Raw genomic sequence first — 19,844 nt, forward strand, 5'->3', positions numbered from 1 at the left:
TTGAAATTAGAGGAAAAGCTTTCAGTCTTTCACCTTTGAGTATGATGCTACCTGTGGGCCTTTCATATTTGACCTTTATTATGTTGAGGTAATTTCCCACTATTCCCTATTTGTTGAGTGCTTTTATCATGAAAGAGTGTTGCATTTTGTCAAATGCTTTTTGTACATCAATCGAGATGATCATTTTTTTCCTTCTTTCTGTTAATGTGATGTATTACATGGATAAATTTTCATATGTTGAACCATCAAGTCTGCATTCCAAGAGTAAATCCCACTTGGTCATAGTGTATGATCCTTTTAATGTGCTGTTGAATTCGGTTTCCTCCTATTTTGTTGAGGATTGTGGTATCAGTGTTCATAAGAGATATTGGTCTGTAGTTTTCTTGTAGTGTCTTTGTCTGGGTTTGGTATCAAGGTAATGCTGTCCTCTCACTTCGCCTTTTGAGTCTCAGCTTCTTCATCTCTAAGATGGAGATAATAATAGAGTCCCTGTTTAGGGCTGTCATGCAGATTAAATGATAAAAATGCACACAAAATGCTTCAGCAGGGCCCAGTTCACAGGAAGCCCTCAAAATATGTTAGAGGATGATAAGGATAATAATAAAAATAATAATATATAAATAACAGTTCATCTCATAGTTGGACAGCTCAGTAGGCTGGGGCTTATAGAGTCAGTCTGTATTAGCAGCAGGGCGTCTGTCCAGTAGCAGCATTTAGCAATTTTCCAAGTAAAGGGAGCGAGTGATATTATAGGGCCAAACTAGGAAGCTGTCTCCTGGCCTAACATGTGGTAGAGGCTCACCCGAATTTGTGGAGTCATTTAAAACTTCCTGCTTGCTTTGATTTCTTAATAATGGCTTGACAGTTTTTGAGGAACTGAAAGCAGTGAAGCCTGGCAAGAGAGAAACAAAATGTAACACAGAATTTCTCTCATTCATGGGTTATCAAAGGTTCAAAGGACACAAAGATCAATGGCAATGATGATGAAGATGATGTGGGTGACATTTTCCAAAGAACTAATGTGTTTTCATTTTTTTAAATACTTTATTTTTTGAACAGTTTTAGGTTTACAGGAAATTGAGCAGAGAATACAGAGAGTTCCCATATATCCACCCCTCCAATACACACAGTTTCCCCTATTATTAACATCATGCATTAGTGCGGTACATTTGTTACAACTGATGAACCAATATTGATATGCTATTATTAACTAAGTCCATAGTTTACATTAGGGTTCACTCTTTGCGTTGTACGTTCTTTCCTTTTGACAAATGTATAGTGACAAGTATCCACCATTACAGTATCATAAAAAATATTTTCACTGCCCTGAAATCCCCTGTGCCCCTCCTCTTCATTCTGAGCCCCAGAGCCCCTGTGCCCCTGGCAAGCACTGATCTTTTACTCTCCTTATAGTTTTACTTTTTCCAGAATTTCATACAGTTGGAATCATACGGTATGTAACCTTTTCAGACTAGGTTCTTTCACTAAGCAATATGCATTTAAGATTCCTCCATGTCTTTTTTGTTATTTGATAACTCATTTATTTTTATCACTAGTATTTCATTGTATGGATGTACCACAATTTGTCTATCCATTTACCTTTTAAAGGACATCTTGGTTGCTTCCAGTTTTTGGCAGTTATGAAGAAAGATGCTGTAAGCATGTATCCAAAATCAATGAGTCTTCATGGATATAGAGAACAGACTGTGGTTGCCAAGGGGGAGGGGGTTGAGGGAGAGATGGAGTGGGGGGTTGAGGTTAGCAGATGTGAGCTGTTACATCCAGGATGGAGAAACAACAAGGTCCTACTGTAGAGCACAGGGAACTATATTCAATATCCTGTGATAAACCATAATGGAAAAGAATATTTTAAAAAGAATGTATATATATGTATAACTGAATCACTTTGCTGTACAGCAGAAATTAATACAACATTGTAAATCGACTACATTTCAATAAAATAAATAAATAAACAATATAAATGAGTCTTAAAAATCAACAATAAGAAACCAAACAACCCAACTTAAAAATGGGCAAAAGAGCTCAACAGACACCTCACCAAAGAAAATCTACAGATGTCAAATAAGCATATGAAAAGATGTTAAACATCATATATCATTAAGGAATTTCAAATAAACATGAAATATCTCTTCATTTATTTAGACTACTTTGATTTCTTTCATCAACATTTTGTAGTTTTCTTCATATACCTCTTCATATAGCTAAGTATTTTGTTAGATTTATTCCTAAGTACTTCATTTTTTTTTTTTGGTGCTAATGTAAATGGTGTTGTGTTTTTAATTTCATATTCCACTTGTTCATTGTTGGTATATAGGAAAGCAATTGACTTTTGTATATTAATCATGTATTCTGCAACCTGGGTACAATTGCTCATTAGTTCCAGGAGGGCTTTCTGTCGGTTCTTTGGGATTTTCTGCATAGACAATCATGCCATCTGCAAAATGGGCAAAAGATCTGAACAAACACCTCACCAAAGAAGATTTCTTTTTCCTTCCCAATCTATCTTTTATTCTCTTTTCTTGCCTTGTTGCATTAGCTAGGACATACAGTACAATGTTGAAAATGAGTGGTGAAAGGGGACATCTTCACCTTATTCCTGATCTTAATTGGAAAGTTTCTAGTTTCTCACCATTAAATATGACGTTAGCTTTAGGGTTTTTATAGATGTACTTTATCAGGTTGAGGAAGTTCCCCTCCATCCCTAATTTGCCAAGAGTTGTTGTGGTGGTTCGGTGGTTTGTTAGTTTATCATGGATGGTGTTTAATTTTGTCAAATGCTCTTTTTGCATCTACTGTTATGATAATGCGATTTCTCTTCTCTACGCTGTTGATGTGATGGATTACATTAATTGATTTCCAAATGTTGAACCAGCCTTGCATACCTGGAATAAATCCCACTTGACTGTGGTGTAGAAGTCTTTTTATACATCACTGGATTCAATTTGCTAATATTTTGTTGAGGATTTTGCATCTATGTTCATGGGAGGTATTGGTCTGCAATTTTCCTGTTTTGCAATATCTTTATCTGGTTTTGCTATTAGAATAAGCTTGGCCTCACAGAATGAGCTGGGAAGTGTTCTCTCTTCTTCTGTTTTCTGGAAGAGATTATTTAGAACTGATATCATTCTTTCCTTAATGTTTGATAGAATTGACCAGTGAACCCATCCAGGCCTGGTGCTTTCCATTTTGGAAGGTTATTCATTATTGATTCAAATTCTTTACTAGATATGAGTCTATTCAGAGTATTTATTTCTCCTTGTGTGAGTTTCAGTAGATTGTGTCTTTCAAGGAAATGGTCCACTTCATTAAGTTATAAAATCTGTGGGCATAGAATTATTCATAATATTCCTTTATTATCCCTTCAGTGTCCATGAGATCACTAGTGATGCCATCGCTTTCATTTCTGATTTGAGTAATTTGTATCTTCTCTCTTTTTTTCTTGGTTATCCTGCTAGAGGTTTGTCAATTTTATTGATATTTACAAAAAAAAAAAAAAAAAAAAACCAAACAGCTCTTTATTTTGCTGACTTTTCTCTATTGTTTTCCTGCTTTTTATTTCATTCATTGCTTCTTGTCTTGTGCTTGTGGTAGGCTTATATTGCTCTTCTTTCTCTAGTTTCATAAGGTGGAAGCTTAGATCTTTTCAAATGTATGCCTTCAATGCCATAAACTTCCCTCCAAGCACTGCTTTCACTGCATCTTGCAAATTTTCATAGGTTGTATTTTCATTTTCATTTAGCTCAAGATAAATTTTTATTTCCCATGAGACTCCCTCCTTGACCCATCTGTTATTTAGAGGTGTGTTGTTTAATCTCCAAATATTTGGGTATTTTCCAGCTGTCTTTCTGGTATTGGTTTCTAGCCTAATTCCATTGTGTTCTGAAAACGTACTTTGCATAATTTCTATTCTTTTACATTTGTTGAGGTATATTTTGTGGCCTGGAATGTGGTCTGCTTCATGAACGTTCCATGGGAGCTTGAGAAGGATGTGTGTTTTGTTGCTGTGGGATGAAGCTGTGTGATTGCCAGTTAGATCCAGATGATGGTAGTGCTGTTCAGTTCAACTTCATTCTTACTAATTTTCTGCCTGGTGGGTCTGCCCGTCACTGACAGAGGGCTGTTGAGGTCTCCAGCTACCATGATGGATTCATCTGCTTCTCCTTGCAGTCCTATCAGTTTTTGCCTTCCATACTTTGATGCTCTATTGTTGGGTACATACAATGAAGGACTGTTATGTCTGCTTGGAGAATCGACCCCTTTATCACTATGTATCGCCTCTCTTTATCCCTGATAACTTTCCTTCCTCTGAAGTTGGCTCTGCCTGAAATTAATAGAGCTACTCCTGCTTTCTTCTTGTGTTTCAGTATTTTAAGTGCCAAAGTGTTTGGTAGGAATTTGAAAAGTGGGTAAAGGCACAGTCATTTGAATCAGGCAAACCTGGGAACAAGCCAAGCGAGTCAAAGTGGCTGACTGTGGGCACACTTAATCGTTCTATGCCTCAGTTTCCTCATCTAAGAAATGAGTAACTATCGGACCTACTGTACAGCACAGGGAACTATATTCAATATCTTGCAGTAACCTGTGATAGAAAAGAATCTGAAAAAGAATAGATATTATATATATGTATAACTGAATCACTTTGCTGTACACCTGAAACTAACACAACATTGTAAATCAACTAGACTTCAATAAAAAATTAAATTTTTTTTTAAATGAGGAAGTATCCCTTTGAATTATTGTGAAGATGAAACGGGATAATGCAGTAAAGCACTTAGCAAATTTCCTGGCATTTGTGTAATTACACATAATGTGTCATTAATATATTCTACTAATATATGCAGTTATATTATTATCTATTCATATACTATAAGCTATTATTAATATAAGCTATTGGTTATAATTATATTGTGGGACATTAGTATAGATTTCTAAGTCCAAGTACTCTCTATGAAAGTTGGATGAGGCACTCTGAGAAGAGTGACTTAGAAAATATTTGCAAAGTCTCAGGCTGGAGTGGATGGCTCATAGGCAGTGTTCCGAGAAGACAGAGGACTTCGCATGTGCCCTGCAGCCCATAGTCCAGGGCGCTGGGGCCAGGGGGGGATGTGATATTTCCTCCTTGGTGCCGAGTTTTGCTCATTCTTCTTATTAAAGTGGTTACACGGGAGGTTTCTGACGCCACTGACAAATCACTGTCTGGGGTCTCTCTCTTTTGAGGGAAATGTGGTCACACCAGGGCCCCTATTGAAAAATAGATCATCTTTGGTTAGATAAATTCTGATTAGCTTTTAAGAAGCAACAGTAATAATTAAGCACATGGGAAAAACCTTCATTGTACACCAAGGCTTTTAAAAGGTAGTTATAAAACTATGTTTTGTGGTGTGAGCTCAATTGTGTTTAAACTTTTTAAAAAGATTGTAAGCATAGAGAAAAGACTGGAAGGATGTGAACCACCGTGTTCTCGGTGCCTGCCTCTGGGGGACGGGAGTCTAAGTGATTTTAATGTCTTCTTTGTGTTTTTCTCTAGTTCTCATTTTCTGCATTATTACAAAAAACATGTTATTTTAAAAATGAATAGAACAAACAACAATTATTACAAAACCTCCCCTTCACTTTAACACTTGCAGTAAATGGACAGTTGTCACTTGCCAACTGACCTTTCTGGTTTGTGTTGGGCCATTTCTGCTGTCTTGCCACTCGGGACAACCAAAAGGATACTTGCATGGGATCAGAGAACTATCAAGTGGCCAATTCCTGGCCAATTCCCCCCGAGTTCCCTCTTGCCTCTGTGTTGCCTGACGCCCTACCCCAAAACTGGGCATCTATTCTGGGTCTGCTGTCAGGGTCTGGTGACCCTCCACTCACTAGCTGTGTGGCCTTAGGCAAGTCACTTAACCTCTCTGACCCTCAGCATCCTCCTCTTAAAATGAGGATTGCAGTGACCGTCCAGCCAGATGAAGTGATTAGCACATTGGGGCCCCCAGTGTCAGTGGCACTAGTTATTCCTTGTTATTCCTGTTATTCCTGGCTCTGACTGTCCCCCTTCTGCATTTCAGTCTGCAGACGTCGACAACCATCACGCACTCATTGAATATAATGAGGCCGAAAGCAGCTTTGTTCTCCACGACTTCAATTCCTGCAACGGCACGTTCGTCAATGAGTGCCACATTCAGAACGTGGCTGTGAAGCTCCTACCCGGAGACATCCTGAGGTTTGGGTCCGGAGGGCTGACCTACGAACTGGTCATCGAAAACCCAGCCTCGGTGAGTCCAGGCCCCTGCGGGGGTGGGGTGGGGTGGGGTGCAGAGGTGCCGTGTTGTGTCACCTTCCGTGCAGCCTAGGGCTCGGGTACGGCCACAGGTGGAGTTCGTCTGGAGCGCGTCACTCTTCCTTTCGCGAGTCTGCGAAGTTCAGCCCCATCGCGTGGGTGCCCGGGGAGAGCGAGTCCTCGCGCCCTCTTCTGGGCATTTCGTGGAATTACATGCAAGGGTTGCCTAGCGACCAGCCCAGAGCGAGAGCGTTTTCCTGAAAAGTGAAGCTTGGCGAGGGGAGGTGGAAAGCAGGTGTGTGCTTTTGAAGATGCAGAGATGGATGCTTCCTTTTTAGGCAGATCAGTGCTCTGCAACTTCCTAGCTTTGTGACCTCGGCCAGGCTTCTCTGTATGCCTGGGTCTGGGTCTTCTCAGCGGTGCAGGGCGTTGAGAGAGTATCTATGTATAAAAAGTCAAAGTCTCTGGCCAGAGTAGACGCTCAAGGCCTGCCAGCTATTATCACACCGGATCAGAAATGTTCCCGGGATCAGGACCTAAAGTATGGCCCCAGGTTAAGCGGAACGTAACCCAAAATTCGCCCAGCAAAGCTCAGTGACCAGAAGTATCTGGTTCAGTAGGGAGGCAGGATGGGGGCTGGTTAGCAACACAGTCCTGGGTCAGAACCCCAGCTCTGCCACTGGCCTACTCGGTGCGCTCTTGCACAAGCCATTGGACCCCTCTGAACCTCGGTTTCCTCATCTACAAAATGGGGCCAACGACAGCAATGACCTTGCAGGCTTATCTCGAGGGCTAAATGAGATGGTTATCATTGTAAAACTCCCAGAATAATGCCCATTCGTGGTGAGCACACAATTAATACCTGTCGTGTGTGTCCCAGAGAGACGGCGTGTTAACCTCACTCCCCAGCACCAAGAACCCTGCATGGACTGAGACCTCCGAGGCTTAAAGTCCTTTCTGGGACGAGGCTGGGTATAAATAAATAAAGTTTAGAGAATCTAGACAGAACTCTGGGGTGTGGGTCCCCTAGGCAGCCCTAAATACTCACTCAGAGAAGATGAGCACCGTCCCTCAGGCTGCAGGGCCCGTGACACCGCATCCACCACGTTTGGCTTTGAAAACCTGGGGCAGTTTTGTCCTGCTGCTTCTCAGCCCCCTTTTCCTCCTTGGACCAACATTAAAGTGTGCTCACTTGTGGGATGCACTGGGATCCACTGGCCGCCCTGAGGAGGGGCTCCTGACATAGAAGGTGTTGACCTGATCAGGGGTTCTCAACATGGGTTCTAAGGATCCCCCTCGTCAGAAGCACGTGGGGAGCAGACCCACAGTGCAGATCTGGGCTTCACCCCAGGCCTGAGGACTCATACTTAGGATTCCCAGATGAAATACAGGACACGCAGTTAAATCTGAATTTCAGAGAAGCAACAAATCATTGTTATGTACAGGTGTGGCCCAACTATTGCAAGGAACCACTTATGCTAAAATAATTATTTGGTGTTTATCTGAACTTCAGATTTAACGGACACCCTATAGTTTATTATATATTGATTTATTCATTTCTTTATTTATGCGAAATCTGGCAACCATACACATCCTCCCTGGGAGTAGGGCCTGGGAATATGCATTCTCACAAGCTCCCTGATGATTCTGATGCACCGCCAATAGGAAGGAAACTGAAATTTAGAATCATTTGTATGGAACACTTACAGAATTTTTTAGGGATCAAAGAAAAGGGGATTTCACACTCCCAAGCCTGAAAATCCAAGTTCATGAAGTTTGATTCAATGTGCCCCAACATGTCTGATTCCAAGAATTTTTCAGGAATGTTCAGTAAAATTACAGGTTCCCAGGCCCCCTCCCTGGGAAATTCTGACTTTGTGGCTTGCCCGTGGGGAGAAGAAGAGGGGGAGCAGCAAACAATATCTGCATTTTTTTCTTCTTTTTTCCTACAAAGATATTTATTGAAATATTATTGATAGGGGCATAAAATTTGAAACCTAAATTTCCATCCAAAGGGGGCATTGTTTAATAAATTATATTGTTTAATATATTCTAAGGAGTTTAATATATTATAAGGAGTTTGTTATATATGGAATACTCTTCTGCCTTTTTAAAACACAGCTTTATTAAGATATAATTGACATGCAATAAACAGCACATGTTTAAAGTCTGTAAGTGGATGGGCTTTGACATATGGGTACACCTGTGAAACCATAGCCACAATCAAGACAGTGAACAGCTCCTTCATCCTCCAAAGTTTCCTCCGGATCACAGCATGTGTTTGTTTGCTTGCTTGCTCTTAACAGCTTCACTGAAGTACAATTTACATAACAGAAACTTAACCCATTTTAAGTGTCCAATTCAATCAATTTGAATATATTGATGGAGTTGTGCAGCCATCACCACAACCTGCTCTCAGAACATTTTCCTCCATTTCTATCACCCCAAACCTCGGAGAAACCTTGGAGGTATTTCATTTTGGGGTTTGTTTTTAACTTTTAATTTTCAAAATTATGGTAAAATACACATAAAATTTACCATCTTAACCATGTTTCAGTGTACAGTTCACAGTGGCATTAAATCTATTCACACTGTTGTGCAGCCATCACCCCCATCCATCTTCAGAACTTTGTTCATCTTCCCAAACTGAAACTCTAAGCCCAGCACATCAAACCCCCTGCTTCCTTCCTCCCCTCCCACCATGCTTTCTGTGTCTGTGAATTGGACTATTCTAGGTTCCTCATATAAATGGAACCTTACATTGTTTGTCCTTTTGTGACCATCTTATTTCACTTAGTATGATATCCTCATGGTTCATTCCAGTTGAATATTTCATTGTATGGATTCACCACATTTTGTTTACCTGTTCATCCATCCATGGCCACTTGGGTTGCTTCCACTTTTTGGCCATTTTGAGTAAGTTTGTTATGCACACGGGTGTACAACTATGGAATGGGGACTTTATTTTACAAGGTGCTTCTTATATAATTGTGGGAAAAAGTGATGACGACCTCTAACCTTGAGTAGATAAGACGGAAGAAGATGCTTTATAAGAAGAGAAACCAGGAGAGCAGCAGGAGGAATCACTGACGTGAACAGCACTGTGCTAAGCAATTCACCTGCTCTCCCTTATTTCACGCTCATAGCAACCTATGAGATGGGTTCTCCCATGATCCCCATTTGACAGACAAGGAATCCGAAACTTAGAGAGGTTAAGTAATTTCCCCAGGGCCACACAGCTTGTCAGTGCAAATTAAACACTATCCCCACTTGCGGAAAAAGGAGGGGAGAAAACCATTTAGTCTGATGCTAGCTGGAGCAGTAGCCTTGACTGGTTTTCACACCGAGGAAAGCATACTCTCACGGTCACTCGAATATGCACGGATTTTTTCAATTCTTATTCCTACACGCACTTGCACCTTGCTTCATTCCTCGGTTGACTGCAGGCAGCTGCACAAGTGTTCCCCTGGCCTGTGCCCAGGGCACTTTACAGGACTCTCCACAGCCCCATCTTCTCAAAAGCGCTGTCTGCCGGGGCGTCCCCAGCTTGAGAAGCTTCCATCCATGACGCTCATATTCATGGAGGGGTCCTTTGCAGCGTCCGTGTGAGGGCAGCCTGTGGACTGCCTGACACCTTCCTACAAATTCCACTTCCTGATGACTCCAACCTGCTGGCTGTTTAAAAGAAGAGAAAGGAAGAGGGGAAAAAGGGAGAGGTATTGAAGAGCATCTCTCATCAAATATTTTGAAGCCCAGTTTTTCTAAAAAATTCGTGGCCATCTTGCTTCCGGCATATTCTTGTTTCCAATTGATTTTGGGGTCCCTGGTGAGGGCGCTGTGTTTCCTCCTTGGATGGAGTTTCCACGGAGGACTGCCCTGATATCATACAGATTAAGTATGATGAGAACTGTTCTTCTCCCGACAAAGAGTTCCCAAATGAAAGCATTTAGTTCAGGTTTTGTGGTGACCCTAACCAATAGAGGAGGGTGTGACAGCATTTTACTGGGGGATGGGGGTGAGGTGCGGGGCGCTTAGGAATCCAGATGTGTGTGCAGATGTCACAGTGGTTAGAGCACGTGCCCTGAGGTCAGGCTGACTCCAGCGCCGTCCCAGCCCTGCTCTTGACCGGCTTTTATACTGGACGTGCACAAATCATCTACCTCTCAGGGCCTCGGTCCCCACTCCTGTAACAATAGTTCCTACCACCTTGAGTGACTGTGGTATTAAGTGGGCAAAGTGCGTAAATTGCTTAGTCCAGCGTCTGGCACCTAATAAGCACATGATAACCCTCAGCTTTAGAGTCAAGCAAACCAGCATGGAGCAGCCAAGATGCCTCCTTTGTAAGTGTCCTTTTGGACAGGGAAACCTCCCAAGACCTGCCCCCGCTAGCAGATAAATACATTTGCAGATAAATTACCCTTAGAATAAAATACAAGATGGAAAAATATAAAGAAAAACTTTTGTTTGACAAAGTGCATTGGCAGTCAGGTTGTGCCTAGGACCATTCTTTTTTTTTTTTTTTTTTTTTTGCGGTCGCGGGCGTCTCACTGTTGTGGCCTCTCCCGTTGCAGAGCACAGGCTCTGCACGTGCAGGCTCAGCGGCCATGGCTCACAGGTCCAGCCGCTCTGCGGCATGTGGGATCATCTGGGACTGGGGCACAAACCCGTGTCCCCTGTATCGGCTAGTGGACTCTCAACCACTGCACTACCAGGGAAGCCCCCAGGACCATACTTTGTAAATTATAGCTCTCTCATCAAAGTATTACCTAGGGCTGCCATGTTGCACAACTCCAGGGTCACCATTCACAACGTAGTCCATGTGGATGGCGCCCACTGAAACTGTGCAGGACATAACCCGCAGGGCCATCTGCAATGCCCTGAAGCAACCGTTGATTAATCCCATAGAGTCTTGGCACCAGGCGTGGGAAATTGAAGTCCCAGAGTCAGGTGTGCTGCCGTGTTGTGGGTTTTGTTGGTTGTTGCCTTTACTCGTGCTTTCTGAGCTCTGGGAAAGGAGGTGTGGAAACAAGCTGTGCTAGTCACAGTGGCGCCGTTCTTACAAGGCAGCTGAGTAAGGAAACCCACGTCACCCGTATGTATCAATCATGTCTTTCTCTGTTCTGAAATACGGCAAAACGGATGGAAATGGCCAGAATGAAAAAGGAAGCCAGGCGCCACAAATGACGTGCCGAGTTGTTCCATGAGGGGGTTGACAGCTCCTTGTCGGCAGCCCCCATCCCCATGACTGCCTGTGTCTGGCCTTCCCTGTAGCCTGCTCTGCCCTGTTCCCAGTCCAGCCAGACTCTCCCACGTGGCTCCTGGATACTGTCTTCTGTCCCTGCAATGTCATGACGTCCTGTCTTGCGAGAAGAGCGCCCTCTGTCGGCCAATATTCCTTGCTGCTTTAATGGGGAAGCTCTGCAGAACACAATCGAGAAAGCAAGGGCTTTGGAGTTGGATGGACCCAAGTTGAAATGCCAGCTGCAACTGGCTTTACCTTTCTGAGCTTCAATTTCCAATTTCTGCCAAGGAGCTACTCATTAATCCCAGGTCCCCTTTCCCCCTTCAGTTGTTTTTATAGAGGTCCCTGGGACCACCCCTATCATGGCATAAACTGAGGCTTCAGAGAGTTTCAGTGACTTCCCCAAGGTTAGGCATCAATCATATAGATCCAGAGGCAGGATTAAAAGCCGGCTCTCCTGAGTCCCTTGGAGCCTTTTCCTAATAGCACGAAGCATCGTGGGGCCGTGAGAGCCCAGGCAGGTCCTTCACTGCCCAGCGGTTAATGAAGGTCTTGCAATTCCCAGTCCAACCTGCAATTTCACACGCTGACAGGGGATGATTCATTATGTGGGTAAAAACGAAAGCCACTGATAATAGGAGAAACTGCATTTTCAGTTATCTGGCTTCCTTGCTTGTTTGGCTCCACTAACTTTTTTTTTGGCTATACCAATGCAGGATCTTAGTTCCTCAACCGGGGATCAAACCTGCACCCCCTGCATTGGAAGCGTGGAGTCTTAACCACTGGACGGCCAGGGAAGTCCCTGGCTCCACTAACTTTTTTTCTTTAATTATTTTCTTTATTTTATTTATTTATTTTTGGCTGCGTTGGGTCTTCGTTGATGCGCACGGGCTTTCTCTAGTTGCGGCGAGCGGGGGCTACCCTTCTTTGCAGTGCGCGAGTTTCTCTTTGCGGTGGCTTCTCTTGTTGCGGAGCATGGGCTCTAGGTGCGTGGGCTTCAGTAGTTGTGGCACGCGGGCTCAGTAGTTGTGGCTCGCGGGCTCTAGAGCACAGGCTCAGTAGTTGTGGCCCATGGGCTTAGTTGCTCCGCGGCATGTGGGATCTTCCTGGACCAGGGCTCGAATCCCTGTCCCCTGCATTGGCAGGCGGATTCTTAACCACTGCGCCCCCAGGGAAGTCCACCCACTAACTCTTTACCAGGGATATTGCTGCCGTTCCTGGACAAATTCAGTTGCGCCCTTTCTTCTCCTTTTTTGACGATGGTGATCACACCTGGTGGCTAATGTTTTATGCTCATTTATTATGGACCAGGAAGTGTTCCCAGCATTTCACATGCACTATCTCACCCACTTCTCACAGACTAAGAAATGGTTGTTGGTATCCCTGTGTCTTACAGACAAGGCACAGAAATGACACACTCGTCAGGGTCCCAGAGACGGAGCAGAGCCGGGAGCCGGACCAGAGTCTGTGTGACGCCGGATCCCAAGGTCTTAACCCGAGGTCGGCACGTTATGGCCCAAGGCCAATGAGGGCCATCGCCTGCTTTTGTAAAGTTTCCTGGGAACACAGCCATCCCATTCATTTCAGTATTGCCTGTGTTGTCGGCTACAACGGCAGAGTAAGCTGGGCAGATCCTATGGCCCACAGGGCTGGAAATGCTTACTGTCTGGCTCTACACAAAACGTTTACCAGCCTCTGCTTGTAACATTATGCAGTACTGCCTCTTTCATTTGACTTGGTTTCTAAAAGAAGGACTTACAATAGAGGGGGGAGCTGGGGAGAAAGAACTCACTCAGATTGAGCCTTACTGTGTGCCAGGAAATGTGCTGGTTAATTGCTTAAGTTTACTGAGGAATAAGAAGAAACAGACAAGCTGGAAAACTAAACTTTGAACAGTCTTTTCAATACCTCTTTAAAAAAGAGCTGGAAATATGTGGTTCTAAATATACATACACATATATATGCATTTGCAAATATAGTAATAATATAATTACATTGACATGGATCTGATAAATATACTAGACATTAACATATTATATATACAACGGATGCATATTACAAATTTTGCCTGTTTCTTCAACTGGAAAGTTTTCTTTTAAAACTGTGGACTGTTGGGAATTCCCTGGTGGTCCAGTGGTTAGGACTCAGTGCTCTCACTGCTGAGGGCCTGGGTTCAATTTCTGGTCAGGTAACTAAGATCCCACAAGTGCACGGCGAGGCCAAAAAGCTAAATAAATAAAACTATGGAATGTCTTCCCTGAGTCACTTTTGAAGCAGAAATTTGGGATTTGTAGTCTGAAGCCTGCTGTAGCTAGAGAACTATTTATCTATCAAAGTTTCTCTAAGCAGCGTTTTACTACTTGTCTTATGATTGATTCCTTGGTCTTAAATCATTCTTCTCTGGAGATGCTGCTTTACTTTTATAAGTTGAAAGGTAAATTTGGTGCATGATGACAGTCTGGTGGGTTTTATTTGAGCATGTCATAACCTTTAAAACAACTTTCACTCTGAGTACATAGTGATGCTTATGCTAAAGTCTCAGTAAGCATACTGTCCAGGAAATTTGATTGTTTGCAAGTATCAGAAAACCAACTAAAACTAGCCTAGGCAAAAAAAAAAAAAAAAAAAAAGCTCATGGAACTGAAAAGGGCAAAAGCTGCAGCTTAGGCCCAGCTGGATCCAGGCGCCCAAATCATGGTCAGGAATCTGACTCTTTCTTCCCTGTTAGCTTCCCAATCTCAGACAGACTCTTGCCTCACCTGTAGGAAAGTAGCCACCAGCAGCCCCAGCATCCTACAAAGTAGCAGTTCCAGGGAAAGAGCCAGCATCTTCATTGGCAGTGGCTTGGATCACGTGGCTTCCCCTGAACCAATCACTGAGGCCAGGGGCCAGGAATGCTCTGATTGGCCAGGCCTGGTTTATGGTCTCACCCCTGGGGTGGAAGGGTCAGAATTCTATGGACTCAGGATTGTCAGGGAAAGGGTGTCTTGCCTGCAAAAAAATTAAGGTGCCCATCCAAAAGATGGAAGAAATGGATGCGGGGGAGGCAAAAACAAAGAAGATGTCCATGACATTAGGAAGCATTCCTATTGCCTAAGTGGAGCCTTCCGAACGGGATTTGCTACTAGGGATGTGGGGGGGAGGAAAATGACGAATAATCCACTTTTCCATTGGAAAAGTCCCAGGCCAGTCTCCAAGGAAGCAGAGTTGCTCATTTCTCTCCTGTGGTGAACAGGTGTGATGAGAAGCTCAGAGTCGGGGCCTTAGTTGTCCATCCCCAAGAAGGGTGGTGTTTCCACATTCCTGGGACCTCTGAATAGGGCCCGTTGTTGAGGAGGATGTGGCTTTACTGTACTGGGGTTTGAGGAGCCGGCAACGGAGTGAATGACCAGAGAGCATGGTGCCCTTCAGAACAAAACCTGTTTCTTGTCAAGCTTTGTCATCTCCTACCTGACCTTATAGGATTTCCTCTACCCTGTGCTCTTACAGGTCCTGTGGGGACTTACTGATGTGATGAGAACTCCTGAGGCTGGGTGTTTTATATTAAAGGCGATTTCCCGAGACCAGTGAAGTGGAGGGCACGGGGCAGCAGGCAGCCTCAGGCTCGGCCTCCGCAGCAAAAACTCACACAAAAGGACCCCTGAGGCTGTGTTGTCACCAGATGTCTACAGGCGATGCAGATGACATCGGGGGAGGTGGAGACGGGAGCGCGGGCTGAACCCTTAGCATCCTGCTGAGACAGAACCCGGACCCGGCCAGGAACCGGGCCGCTTCCTGCTTCCTCTGGCAGACCACACCCTTTGTTACCAAATCAGAACCACGTTGCTTCTTCTCTGAACTTAGTTGATGATCATTCATTCATTCATTCATTCATTCCGTCTCTCTATCTGGCAAGACCGAATTGAAGCAGGCCAAGTCTACGGGTAGCAAAAGCTATTTGCAAAAATCCGGCTGTTTTCTCATTAGATTCTATTTCCCATTTTATGGACTGACCAGGAAGCTGATTAGAACTTGAAAGGAAAGGAAAAACCATAAGATTGAAGATTTACAAGAAAATGGGAAAATTAGATGGGCCAGATCTCCTTTAACACAGCTGGGAAAACCCCAAACGAATGGCTTTTCTGAACAGCTCAAAGGGACTTAATTCTTTTAAGTTCCAAAACCTAAAAATAATGTATAACTTGGCGGTTCTGTGTTCTAAATGTATAACCCTGATTTCTCACACTGAAACCCCGTACATGATTTACCCTTTTCTTGGGGACATAGAATTATTATCCGTCTCTGAGTTACGGTGACATCCCGGGACTTGTTGAGATAAAGGCCATTTGTCCTGGCACCATGTAGCCCCCTCTCCTGGCTTCTGAGTTCTACTGGCCATGTTTTCTAGTCTCCATTCTGCCTTTCCAGGTCCATGGCTCCTCCATGCTGCGGTCAGTGTGCCTGCTCGCCACCATCACCCCTACCCCCCAGGCCCTTCCAGACTGTGGGAATTAAGCTCCACATCTATGTATGTTAAATTCTTCTGTAAGGAAGCCGGTCTCTTCTCCCTCCTTTATGTATTTACTCACTAATGTATCTATGTCAGTATGGACCCATGTATACTGATTTTACACTTTGAGTTATAATCCAATACTCATTAACTATTACTTTGCTCAAATTCTTCCAGCCTTGGCCACTGGGGGCTCTTTCAGGTTGGTTGCTGTGTCCTTGAGCATCTCCCCACCTTTTCATTTTGGGCACTTCCTTACTCTCTGCTGTTACAAGATGTGCCAGGCTTATCATGTATTTTCCCCATCCCAGCCCCAGAATCAAAGTGCTTTTTATTTACACTATATTTGCCAACTGTTCAGCTCAGTCAGCGAACACCTACCATGAGTAGTAGGCACTCTGCTGGGTGCCAGCACAGCCAGCGATTGGCTGGTAAATATTTAATGACCAGCTCTCTGGAAAAAGTAAAGTACATGGATGCATAGCATAAGGTTTACTGATATAAAGAATGTGTAGCACAGTCTTTCCATGTAACAAGAAATGCAGTACTCTTTCTTGTAAATTCTATATAGCCAGCTGAGTCTCACAGAATGCTTTCATTGACTTTAGCCGAACTCTTGTATCCATAGCCAATTTCTCATTGCAGTTGACGAATGAGAGAGTTCCCAACCTGAGCACTCGTGGGTATTTTTGGATATTTTGGATTTATGAATAATACAAGTGAAAAAAGAAAGACGTTAGAACTTCACATGTTCATCAGTGACATGAGTGACTTTGTTGCTGCATCAGATAATAATTTTCAAATACTCGAAGAACGTTTCCTCAATTTTTTTTCTATTCATAACATAATGGCTAAGACACAACATGCTTTTGTATAATCTGCATTGTTAACATTTTCTCCATTACCATCTTAAGTCTAGGCAATCAACAAAACAAACAAAGAAACAAAATCAAACTCTACATGAACCAACATTATTAAACCTATTTATATAATTTTTAAAAATCAAGCCCTGATTTATAGCATTTCCTGATTTCTATCGTGTAATATGCCCTCCACGGTCAATTTCAAGCTCCCAATGACACATCCCTGAATACAGAGATGGAAAGAGAGGTGTGGTAACACATCACTGTGTAGCATTTCCAACAGACACATATAGTAGAGTGAAATAACCTCAAGAGCATAGGTAATAATAAACTAGAGTAAAATAATTAGGAAGGGGTGAGTTTTAAGTTTGTATCACCTTTGTTTCTGATATAATTTAATTGTAAATTTATGTAAGTTAATTCTTATTAATGGCTATGTTTATCAACCAGTTGGCAAAATTCCTGGACATTTAACAATCGGTTCTCGTGGGCGGGTACCAGCTGACCCCAGGACTCCTCTGGTACAGCAGTAAACATACCACAGGTCTTCCCAGATTGAGGCTGGGGTCCTCTGAGCTGCTTCCAGGGCGTGGCATGTACCAGATGAATAACACTTCCATAAGACAGTTGTCAGTGTTCCTAGAAAATCCCATTTCTAAGTAGCCCATGTGATGTCTTGTGGTTTTTCACACCATCTAATGTTCATTTCCTTTTTTTAACTCGGAAAATATCCTATCATTCACTAACCAATCGTCTAAGATCCGTTTGTGAGTATGGAAGGCAGGTAATAAATCATGACTTCGAGTAACCTAGAAGTCCTAAGAGCACAGGTATTGGAGTCCAATAGTGTCACCACTTCCTGGCTGTGAGACCTTGGGCAAGTCATTTAACCTCTCTGAGCTTCAGTTTCTTAATCCACACAATGAGGGGTAAAATGCCTCCTGCAAGATTATTCTGGAGATCAGATGAGACCACATGCATTAAGTGCCCAGCACAGTCTGTGGCACATCTGTGGCTTCTCTACACAGTGGCTCATAGCCGTTGTATTGTCCACAATTACTTACAAATGGCAGAGCACATAACAAGCTCTCCAAGGGCAAGGTCTAAGTTTCCACCTTCTCTGCAGGCTCCAGGGCTTCCTGGCAGAATTCATGTGTACTGTAGGCACTCGATGTGCAAACTACTTCGAATGTTTTTTAGGGTGTCCCGTTCAACTTATACTCTTTACAGGGTTAGAAGCAGATATTTGAGAAATAACACAAAGAACAAGTAGATAATTTGAAAGAAAATGGATAGTGACTTCTTGAGTAAATCATTGACCCGTGTTTTTTAAAGCTAATATAAATTCAGTCGTGGTGTGGTCGTGGTTAATCCAGGTGGTTGACAACTTGCTATTTTAAAGGTAGTATGGAAAAGAAATCAGGAGTATCACATATGCTATCTCAAAAACAAAACAAAAAAACCAACCATGGCAACATACCATATGGTCAGAGAACAGACACAAAGAAAGAGAAAAAGCATTAGTGTGTATTTTTAAACTAAAGTTTCTAAAAACAGACTTGGGGACTTCCCCGGTGACACAGTGGATAAGAACCCACCTGCCAATGCAGGGGACACAGGTTCGAGCCCTGGTCCGGGAAGATCCCACATGTTGCAGAGTAACAGCCCGTGCACCACAACTACTGAGCCTGCGCTCTAGAGCCCACGAGCCACAACTACTGAGCCCATGTGCCCCAGCTACTGCAGCCCATGTGCCTAGAGCCCACACTCCGAAACAAGAGAAGCCACCGCAAGGAGAAGCCCATGCACCACAACGAGGAGTAGCCCCTGCTCGCCGCAACTAAAGAAAGCCTGCACATAGCAACGAAAACCCAACACTGCCAAAAATAAATAAATTTAAATCTAAACTAAAAAAATAATAAGAACAGACTTGTTGATAACTGACATTGACCCCATGCTTCCTGTACAGCCCAGAGCTGGCTTTTAAATGTGAGTCTTTTTCTTATGTTTGCTTTTCTCCCTGCCTGTTTCATTGTAGTTACCATCAGCAATTTCTGAGAAAACCTTGACCGTCCCTGTGATAGAGCAAGCCGGCAAACTAGAGAAAACCCACTTTAACCATCCAACTAAAGCTACCCTCAACCAACACGCTTCAGAGAAAAAAAAAACACTTTATTTTTTAATTTTTAAACCCGAAGAGCTTGGAGTCTGCTGCATTTACACATCTTTGGCTCCTTCCCCATAGGGGCCCTATCGTTCGGGCTCTGTGTGCTGCAAGCGACAGAAACCAGCTCTAGCTGGCCTCAGGGATGGAGCACTTCAGGGTAGCACCCGAGCCAAGGCTCAAAACCAGCTTCCTTATTTTCCCCACCATGTTCACAGCAGCATAGTTACAATAGCCAAGAGGTAGAAACCATCCAAATGTCCGTGACGCTTAATGGATAAACAAAATACACTCTAAACTGTATGATGGAATATTGTTTAGCCTTAAAAATGAAGGAAATTCTGACATGGATGAACCTTGAGGACATTATGCTAAGTGAAATACGCCAGTCACAAAAAGACAAGTACCATGTGATTTCACTTATTTGAGGTACTTGGTACTTAGAGTAGTCCAATTCATAGAGACAGAATGTTGGTCACCACGGCTGGGTGGCGGGGGGAATGGGGAGTTGTTGTCTAATGGTTAATAGAGTTTACGTTTTGCAAGACGAAAAAGTTCTGGAGATCCATCTCACAGAAATGTGAAAATACTTAACACCACTGAACTATTTACTTTAAAATGGCTAAGATGATAAATTTTATGTTGCAGGTTATTTACCACAATTTGAAAAATAAATAAACAGCTTCCCTCTCTCCATGCCTGGACTCCACTCCCTCATGCTGGCTGCATTCTGAAGTCCACCAGGTCACTCCAGATCCTGGTGTCCAGCCAAGTCTTCTTGGGTCTCCTTGGCTCTG

The 19,844-nt window shown here is 43.2% G+C and overlaps 1 protein-coding gene across 1 annotated transcript in view; it reads left to right on the plus strand.

Moving 5' to 3' along the window:
• The window catches only part of LOC309808824 (forkhead-associated domain-containing protein 1-like), a gene marked incomplete at both ends in the record, with an annotated part of 100,151 nt that overhangs the window by 13,280 nt on the left and 67,027 nt on the right, over positions 1–19,844 (plus strand). Inside the window, one exon of the mRNA XM_082629398.1 lies at positions 6,078–6,284. Within this exon, the coding sequence (XP_082485524.1) occupies positions 6,078–6,284 (207 nt within the window). The remainder of the gene's footprint in view (positions 1–6,077; positions 6,285–19,844) is intronic.

This window comes from Mesoplodon mirus, assembly GCF_964341445.2.
Source record: "Mesoplodon mirus genome assembly, chromosome: 7".
Taxonomy (NCBI): domain Eukaryota; kingdom Metazoa; phylum Chordata; class Mammalia; order Artiodactyla; family Ziphiidae; genus Mesoplodon; species Mesoplodon mirus.